This window comes from Bombina bombina, chromosome 6, assembly GCF_027579735.1.
Source record: "Bombina bombina isolate aBomBom1 chromosome 6, aBomBom1.pri, whole genome shotgun sequence".
NCBI lineage: Eukaryota > Metazoa > Chordata > Amphibia > Anura > Bombinatoridae > Bombina > Bombina bombina.
Genome location: NC_069504.1, coordinates 235379499 through 235389932, shown reverse-complemented (window position 1 = coordinate 235389932; position 10434 = coordinate 235379499). Strand labels below are relative to the sequence as shown.

Genomic DNA, 10434 nt, shown 5'->3' with positions numbered 1-10434 from the left:
AAAGCTTTACCTGTTATTGGATTTGATATATTTTTTTATTCAACTACCAAAAAGTAATTAATTCCAGAGTTTTTGTGTTTCCTCTACATCATATATAATAATAATTTGCCTTATATTGTTTTAAAGGGATTTGAAAGTCAACTGTGATTATTTACATAGAGACACTTTAAAATTCACTTTGTGAAAAAGTATTTGTAGATATCCTCAGCAGCAATGTACTACTGGAAGTTAATGGGTAATTGGTGGCTACTAGGGATGGGCGAATGTGTTTATATTCGAATGTCAGAACGAATGTTATTGTAGAAATTTGATTTACATAATCAAATGTTGATAAGAACGAATATTCTTAAAAATTCTATTATCAAAATGTTATTTTCAGTTTTTGAATGTCACATTCAAATTCGTATATTACATTTATATTCGAATGTCAAATTCAAATTTGAATATTACATTTATAAAACACAGTTGTAGACTAGAAATACTTTTTCAAATTCGAATGTGAAATTCGAATATTACATTTATAAAACACAGTATTAGACTAGAAATACTATTTCAAATTTGAATGTTACATTCAAATTCGAATGTCACATTCAAATTTTACATTTCGAAATTGAATGTGATATAAGATACATAGCTAAACATTCTATTATTCGAACGAATATTTTCGAATGTTATTGAAAAATTTGAAAAGAAAATTAAAAAATAGAATGTTAGAATGTTATATAAACATTTGAAATTCTATTCGAACGAACTTATGTATTTAAATTAATTTTTAAATTTCAAATTTTTAAAACCTTCGCCCATCCCTACTACACACATTTGTCTGTTGTCGCTGGCTCATCAGATGTGCTCATCTAGCTCCCAATAATGCATTGCTGCTGTGGAGCTGAATTCAACTATGTGCAAGGATTAAACACATGCAGAGGCGTAACTAGAAACCACAGGGCCCAGGTGCAAGAATCTAAGAAGAGCCCCCCCCCCCCAAAAAAAAAAAGGTGAATTTGATACATATCTTTTTTTTAACATTTAACACAGAAAAAAATGTGAATCACATTACATGTCTGCAACAGGAGGTACCCTGTGCCCACAGTCTGTGAGATGGTCTGACCCCCTATTACTGTATATAGTGACACTGTTTAACCCACCAGTACTGTATATAGTGAGTCAGTGACACAGTCTGTAATCTGCCGGTGAAATGGCATGCCTGACCCTACCCGTCCCAGTACTTTAAGTGACCACTGTAGTCTGTGGCATGGTCCAGCCCCCCCCCGTACTGTAAATAGTGGTACTGTATAGTGACACTGTTTACCCCCCATGCTGTAGTAACAAGGTCTGTAATTTGCTGGTTCCACAAACATACACACACACACATACATACATGCATAAATACAAACATACATGCATAAATACACACACAGTCACATACATACACACATACACATACATAAACACCAATGGGTAAAACAGAAACACTAACCCCTGTAGTCAGAGACACTAGTTAAGCATCATGTCACACTCACATGATATCATTGCAGGCAGTGGCACGTCAACGTTTTTTATTAAATTAAAAAAATTATAAAACAAATGTTTAAAGATGGGCCCCCTCCCTTGGGGGCCCGGTCGCAGTTGCAACCTCTGCACCCCCTGTAGTTCTGCTCCTGAACACATAGTTATGTGCATGCAACAGTACACTAATATCAGAGCCTTTTCTTTTTGCACTTTTATGTGTTTTAATTGGATTTAAGACGTACAAACCCTACACACATGGTAACTGGTAGTCAGCACACTTTTGTTTGAGAACTTGCAACAGGCAGCTCATACTATCGCTGTCTATACAATAAGTACCATTGAAACTGTTCCTGGCAAATAAAAGAGCCTACACTACCTCTGTGCTATTGTCAGTTGCCCTATTTGTATTCATCACCCTATTTTTGCATTGTTACCTTTTTATTATTCATATTTCAGGAGCTAAGGCAGTACCTGGCTAATCTTGCAGACCACTGTAGTTCTAACAATGATACAGATCTTCCGATGGTAATTATTCTTGATAACCTTCACCATATTGGATCCCTGAGTGATATATTCAATGGAGTTCTTAACTGCAAATACAGTAAATGGTATGTAATTTTCTTTTAAATAATATGTATATAGTTATACCAGCATCCTTTTAGTACTGAGAAGAGAATTAGGTTGTGATAATGGACTATGTAAAACTCTGTAGACAGAACAAGAGGTTAATGCTAATTAACATACATTCTCCAGTGGGTGATTCACAAATCGCTATTTGATCTTTAATGTCTTTGCTGCTCAAAATGTCACTAGCACAAGTGACCTAAAATTTAAAAAGCTTTTAGAGAGAAAAAAAACTTTACCATTTAAATTGCAAAGCATAAATAATTTTCTGAGCATTAAAAGGATTAGGTGAAGAAAGATCATTATTCTAAGTACTTAACATTTTTAATGATAGACTTCAAGATAATACAGAAAATGTGTGGTGATAAAAGACTTGCACAATGTTTGCTAGCTCCTATTCTACCTGTATTTTAAACTATAATTTTGCATTCCAAATGTTTCTTAAGTAATTCATTAACATATGATTAGAGAGTTAAGGGAAAACAAATCAAAAGTTTTTCCGTTTAAATTTTTTACTTCAAAATTCTCTACTAAATTCATTTGAGATTTTTGTAGACACGTTAGTTAAATCGTATTACGGATTAAAGCTGGATAGTGAATAACTCAAATTTATGAGGGACAATAAAAGTTTATTAAAGTTTATTATATATACCGGTATGTATGTGTATATATATATATATATATATATATATATATATACAGGTAGCCCTCAGTTTACGCCGGGGTTAGGTTCCAGAAGGAGTGGTTGTAAATCGAAACCATTGTAAATTGAAACCCAGTTTATCATGTAAGTCAATGGGAAGTGAGGGAGATAGGTTCCGGGCCCCTCTCAAAATTGTCATAATTAACACCTAATACATTATTTTTAAAGCTTTGAAATAAAGACTTTAAATGCTAAACAGCATTATAAATCTAATAAAATAATCACACAACACAGAATATATAATTAAACTAAGTTAAATGAACAAAAACATTTGCTAAACAGCATTATAAACCTAATAAAATAATCACACAACACAGACTTCACTTGCATTTTTCTGCAAACAGTTCTTTCTATGCATTCCAATCTGGACTGATTTATAGACAGGAAGATCGTGTTCCTTTGAAATCTGCTCAATAGCTCAGGTCTGGTTAAACTGATTAATTTCAGCTTGCTTGGCTTTGCTGCAATACAAGCAGACAGCTCCACCTACTGGCTATTTTAATAAATGCACTGCTTCTCAATGCTTTTCAATAGCAGTCACATTACTGGAAAAAAAGGTTGTTATTCTGAAACGGTGTAAACTGAACCGTTGTAAAACGAGGGCCACCTGTATATATATATATATATATATAAATATATATATATATATATATATATATATATATATATATAAATATATATATATATATATATATATATATACACACACAGTTTTTATATATATATATATATATATATATATATATATATATATATATATATATATATAAATATATATGTGTGTGTGTGTGTGTGTAATTTTTGACCACTTTTCTTCCAAATTTACTCTTACAATTGTGTTATTTCTATTGATCCAGAGAGGCTGGAGTGGATCCAACACAATTTATAACATTGCCCCTGCAATGTTTGTCCCTAACTGGTTCCAGAATAAAACCTCCAGATAAAGCACATCCCCCTAGACTTGAAAACAATGCAAATGAATAAAGTGCTTAATTACTAATATATTTGCTATACATATATACATTAGGACTTTTAATGTCCCTTTAACTCTGAGATAGCTCTCTCTAAACCACCACCTCTTGGTTTAGCTTGAGCACAGAAGTTTCTTCCCCTGTGAAAAGGATCATTAAAAATAAACAAAATAATTGCAAAATGTACCCGAAGCATCTTAATAAACTTTAGTGGAGAATTTTTAAGAAGAAAAGTTAAAAATTACTACAGAAAAGTAATTACTTGCTAGATTGTGGGTGTTTTTATAGTGAGCTAAATGACTGGCTATTGTTTGTATGTGTTAATATGGACACTGTTTGAGTTTTTGCTAATGGTTGCAACTAACATTTCCATATTTTCAAGAAGTACTTTTGCCATGCAAGCTATCACCATGTGTTCATGGGAGGGATATTAGATCTGCATGCTGAGTATAGAGATCTTGAGGGGGCAATACAGGACAGGTAGCCCTTTGTTTACAGCTGTTCACTTTGCACAAATTCACAATAACAACAGTTACAGCATTAACAGCAATGGCAGTATAAACCCAGACGTGGTTCATAAGAAAATAACGTCACACTTTATGTAAACTATAATGTAAAATATAATGAACTGAAACTGTGTGAGAGACTACTGAGATATTTATTCTCTGAAACTGAAGAGACTTTGCATTTAAAGGGACTATGTGACAAAATTTAGTGCAAGATTACAAGTGGATAGTTATTTAATGGTCCTGCTTGCGCTCTAACTCTGCTGGAAGTAAGATTTTTGCGTGCGCTGGTTAGCATGTATTACAAGTTGAAAGTAAAAAGTTATTGGTCGCACTCTAACCTGATGTGTGCAAAAAGCCCAACTTAGAATATCTTGTGTGCTATCGTATTCCCCAATAGAATTCAATGGAGCAAATAAAACTGGGAAAAAAACACCAACTTGCGTGCAAACAAGATCACATATTCTCAAGTGCGCTAACCTGACATGAAAATATGAAAATTTTACTTTCCAATGTTCTTCGCATAGTATACAATGCATTTATGTGTTTATATGTGTATATATGTCTGTAAATACATATCTACACAAATAAATACATCTGTACACACACACACACACATATATATATACATACATACATACATACATATACATCTTTAGACATGTCTATGTATGTAACTCTATATTAAAGCCCTTTGCCTGCCTTTTTATTTCTAACACCTGAGACCTCATATCTTTGAGCCTTTATAACTTTTTTGTGCAATTTAAAAAAAAATATTTTTTATTAGATAGTGTTTGAGGGTGACTGTACTTTCACATGTATTTTTTATATTTTGTTTTGTGAAACCGTTAACCAGAGCTCTAAGTTTGTTAACTTCAATTGCATTTGCTTTCAACTTCTAATACAAGCGCTACATACGACGCATGCAAACACCCGAGATAAACAGGATATCGATCACGTGTAACTGTTAGCACGCCACTCGTAATCTGGCCCTTAGTGTTTTGGGATGTGCATTTTTTGTATTTTAAGTTTTTTTTTACAGTGTCCAAACGTTTTTAGCTAATAGTTTTTAGATTTTATCAGAGTAAGGATTTTTACATTTATGTATGTATGTATTGGGTACTTGTAAAGCGCGGCTAATCACCCGTAAGGGTCTCAAGGCACTGCTCATTTTATCGACCTCGGAAGGATGAAAGGCTGAGTGGACCTCGCCGGGGATCGAACCTGCAACCCTGGGGTTGCTACAGAGCTCAGCCACAGTGCCTTAGCATTATAACATGCATGTCACAGCTTTGAATATAATACTATTATATTATTTATTTTATTTTGCTCAGATTTTTTTGTATAGCATTGTATAGAGAGGGCTGTTTATACTAGTTTGCTTTGCTAAATGCTTCTCTTTTTTAGCTTCTCTAAGCGAATAGTCTATGGAAACTGAAGGACCACAGTGTGTTTATTTGGGACACACTGGGAACATACAGCTAAATTTATTGAGTACAAAACATTGTGGCCAGGGAAAGCAATTGTACACTCACTTGAATGACTTAGAAATTTGTGAAAGTTTTTGGACCCCAGGGAATATATTATATTTATATTTGTACAATTATATGCTAATTGGAATGATAAATATAAAAAATAAAATTGTGTACTGTTTTTAGATTTGTGCAAAATGGCACACGAACGGCATTAAAAATTATAACCAGTATGATAAGAGTTGTAGAACAGATCTGGCGAACAATGTCTCAAATTTTAGGTATTAATTAGTAATAGAAGTATAATTATTATTTCTAACTAAAGTTGTCATTATTTTTACTTAGATTAAATAGACAGACTCATAAAAAAAAATTATCTTTAGTTTTTATATTTTTTGGAAAATTCTAGCGGACATCTTCAATAAAGTGATATGTATAACAGTTAAACAAAATATTACTTGGAAGGAATCTAATTTTAAAAGAAAGCAAAACTGTGGGATGTTTTTATTTTGGATGACTTTTAATTGACTTCATGATTATTTTATTATTGTAGTCCGTACATTATTGGCACAATGAACCAAAGTGTTTCTTCATCTCCAAATTTAGAGCTGCACCACAACTTCAGGTAAGAAATCACCTTCAATGAAGATGTTGTCCATGTTACTGTTTGTGTCAATAAATAAATGCTAAGCAGATGACATTAATAAATCTGTCTTTTCATACATCTTACCCAAACACGATTCTTGTTTGTTTATTATATATTTAAAAGCATACAGAAAACTTGTTTAAAGTTCTTGCAAACACAAATATGCAACCGGTAGTTATTTTAAAGAACCTTTACAGATTATAAATATGACACTGGTTCTGCTATTAATATTACTGAATTCATTTACCTGTTATTTTCTCTATATATACTGGCTAGACTTTTTTTTGTTTTGTTTTTTAATTAAGCAGCAGTTATGCTCGGAATTTTTATCTTTAGGTAACCCAACTTGTCTCTTAGGTCCCGATGGTCTAAAGCTCTCTGGGCTGGCGAGATTATTACAGAATGCTCACCTGTACTTCATTTTCTCTGGGGGAAACCTGAAAACAGGGTGTCTCGCTAAGGGGCATATACTGCATTTTCATATAAAAAGTGCACAACAAAAATTGTATTTTAAACATCACATAAAACAAATAATGTAACTATTCACACAAAATTAAGCAGGGAAAAATGTATTCTTAAGGTGCATCAAAAATCGTAACAAAATTGTTCATCAACAATTATATTTTATCAAAAACTTAAAAATTTGTATGGAAATTATACACGAATAAATCATATTAACTATGCACAGTGTAAATCGTAATTTAAGTGCACTGGATGTGCATAAAAAAGCAAGAAATTTGTACTTAAATGTAAGAAATGCAAAGCGTAATGGTTGTTTTTTTTTGTAAAATGGGCTGAACATCAGCGTTCCATGGGTACATATGAAATTGTCTATCTATCCTAGTGTAATTCTGTAAAGATTTTTGCACTACAGATCTCAGTTTTTTCTCGCCAACTAAAAGGTGGCAACCTTTTTTCAAAACATTCAAAATACTTATAACTCTAGCAGAAAAACACATGCATACGAAAAGATAGGTAAGATGATATTTGCAAAAAGCAACGTAATGCGTTTTATATTGGCTACAGGATATCATTTTTAAAGAGTGCCCCCTGCTCACTGCTAACTTCACTCCACCTTGCAAAGTTTCCCTTTCTAGCAAGCTCCATTACTTTCAATAGGGGACTTCTCGCCACTCGCAGGGACTGCCCCTTTTTTATAATTCCACCAGGGCAGCCCCTGCAAGGGTTAGTGAGAAAAATAATGTCTGAATTGCGAGGTTTAGATAATTGGGTCCTTTCTCATATTTACCTAATCTAAATAGCCCCTTTTTTTCCTTCAGCCACCCCCCCCTATATAAATGGGTCAATCTCCATCATTTACAGTATTAAAGGGACATGAAGCCAACATTGTTTTCATGATTCAGATAGAGTATGCAATTTTAAACAACTTTATATTTTACTTCTTTTATTAAATTGTCTTTGTTCTCTTGGTATCTTTTGTTCAGAAGCAGGGACATAAGCTCAGGAGCGTGCATGTGGCTGGAGCACTATATGGCAGCAATTATGCAAGAATGTTATCCATTTGCCAGATCACTACATGCAAGCACTATTTTCTGCCATGTAGTGCTCCAATAACCTATCTAGGTATCTCTTCAAAAAAATTATATTTGATAATAGAAGTAATTTGGAAACATTTTTAAAACTGTATGCTCTGTGTGAATCACAAAAGAAATGTTTTGGGTTTCAGATCTCTTTAATGACCAATTAACAGGGTAGTAATACATTTAAGAGGTAATGCTAGTAGACTTCACTATTTTGTAAGCCATAACTGGGCATATTAATGTCATGTAAATAATTAATAGCTGTACATACTAACAAGTTAATCTCTCCATTTGACCCTCAGTCAAGGCCATCATTTTCTCTTATTTATGTTCCTGGTGCTTTTGAGAATATCATGTTAGCAAGAACCTTGTCTTATTCTGATATCTTCTACCTAAGGAGGTTTAAGAATACATAAACTGTTTTAATTCTATAAATATGTAGACAGAAAAGGAATATTATACAAAGGGTGATTAACATGGGATCTTATTTCTCAATATGTACTAGAAATGTGCGATTCGTTTCGTATTGATTCGGAAATTCAGCCGAATTCGGTAAATTCGGGATTCGTATCGATTCGAATTTCCGAATTAAAATAGTGCCGAATCTACCGAATAAATCCGAATTAGTTCGGATTTATTCGGTAGATTCGGATGGCCATGGATTACACTAGTATTGTACAGTAAATTAGGTTATATCACTCTGCTATGGGTTACACCTAATATACAGTACATAATACTAGTCTAATACACAGCACATCCCACCTAATACTGAAATTCCGAATTTCCGAACCGAACAGAGCCAAATTTATTCGAATCCAAATAAATCTGAAACGAATCCGAACCGAATTGATTCAAAGTTTTCCGAATTCAAATCGATCCAAACCGAAATTCGAAAAAAATCCGAATCGATCCGAACCGAACCAAATTTTTTCGACATGCACATGTCTAAAATGTACTGTATTTCTTTTTAGCTATATTAGTCTCTGTAAATGCGGATAAAAATCACTTTCTTTTATATTTCAGATGGGTATTATGTGCAAACCATACAGATCCAGTTAAAGGCTTCCTTGGAAGATATTTAAGAAGGAAATTAATTGAGACAGAAATAGAAAGAAACATGAGGAACAATGACCTCATAAAGATTATAGACTGGATTCCCAAGGCATGGCACCATCTTAACAGTTTTTTAGAAGCACATAGCTCTTCTGATGTTACTATTGGTAAGTGATTGAGTAAAAAAAGAACCAAATCTATCATATATTTTTTAACATTCCAAAAGTTGTTTTTTTTTCCCTATGAAAAGTGATGTTGCAAATTTGTTTTGCTGTTGCAAGCATTTTTTCCACTTCTCTAGACTTAGGATGGGTACTTGTCTCTGAAAGCACTGTGGAATGTATGGCAGCTCTGCTTTATATTTGCCTAGACCACTGGTCAGTACAGATTACTGGGTCACAACACCATATTTACTGGGTCACGACTTGTGTGTGTGTGTGTGTTATAGAAGAGTGTGTGTGCTGTGTGTATGTGTAATATGAGTGTGTGTGTGTGTTGCATGAGAGTGTGTGTGTGTGTGTTGTATGAGAGAGTGTGTGTGTGTAATATGAGTGTGTGTGTGTGTGTGTTGTATGAGAGGGTGTGTATGATGTGTGTGTATGTATAAATTGAGAGAGTGTGTATGATGTGTGTATGTGTAATATGAGATGATGTGTGTATGTGTAATATGAGAAGGTGTGTGTATGTGTCATATGAGTGTGTGTGTTATATTAGAGTGTGTGTATGTGTAATATGAGAGAGTGTGATGTGTGTGTGGTCTATATGTTTAATATGAGAGGGTGTGTGTTATCTGAGAGTATGTGGTGTGTGTGTGTACTTTGAGTGTGTGTGTTAGTGTATTGTACTCTTTCCCGCCCACCCCCACCTCTTAATACAACTTCTCTGTCAGCTCAAGATTTTGCCAGCCACTTCAATAACTAAATTGATTCCATCAGAAACGAAATCAGATCTCAGTATGCTTCCAGACTCTCACCCCATCAAAAGCTTGCACTTACCTAAAACCCACATAGCCATATATTTAGCTCTTTCGCCCCTGTTACTGAGGAAGACGTTTCTGCACATATACTGCGCTCTCACCTTACTACCTGTCCCCTTGACCCCATCCCCTCACAGCTACTCCCATCCCTCTCTTCTACACTTACCCCTATAGTCACACACATTTTAAACCTCTCCCTCAGCGCTGGTATATTTCTCTCATCTCTAAAACATGCACTGGTCACACCTATCCTCAAAAACCTTCTCTTGACCAAACCTCCCCATCCAACTACTGCCCTATTTCCCTACTCCCTCTTGCCTCAAAGCTTCTTGAAAAGCTAGTACATGCACTCCTATCCCATTTCCTCACATTACACTCCCTCCTTGACCCACATCAATCTGGATTTCGCCCCCATCACTCCACAGAGACAGCA

At 34.1% G+C, this 10434-nt stretch overlaps 1 protein-coding gene across 1 annotated transcript in view; it reads left to right on the top strand.

Annotated features, from left to right (window-relative positions):
• NAV3 (neuron navigator 3) overlaps nucleotides 1-10434 on the top strand; it is a 756623-nt gene that overhangs the window by 723282 nt on the left and 22907 nt on the right. The window contains 3 exon segments of the mRNA XM_053716761.1: nucleotides 1966-2117; nucleotides 6339-6410; nucleotides 8996-9192. Coding sequence (XP_053572736.1) covers nucleotides 1966-2117; nucleotides 6339-6410; nucleotides 8996-9192 — 421 coding nt within the window.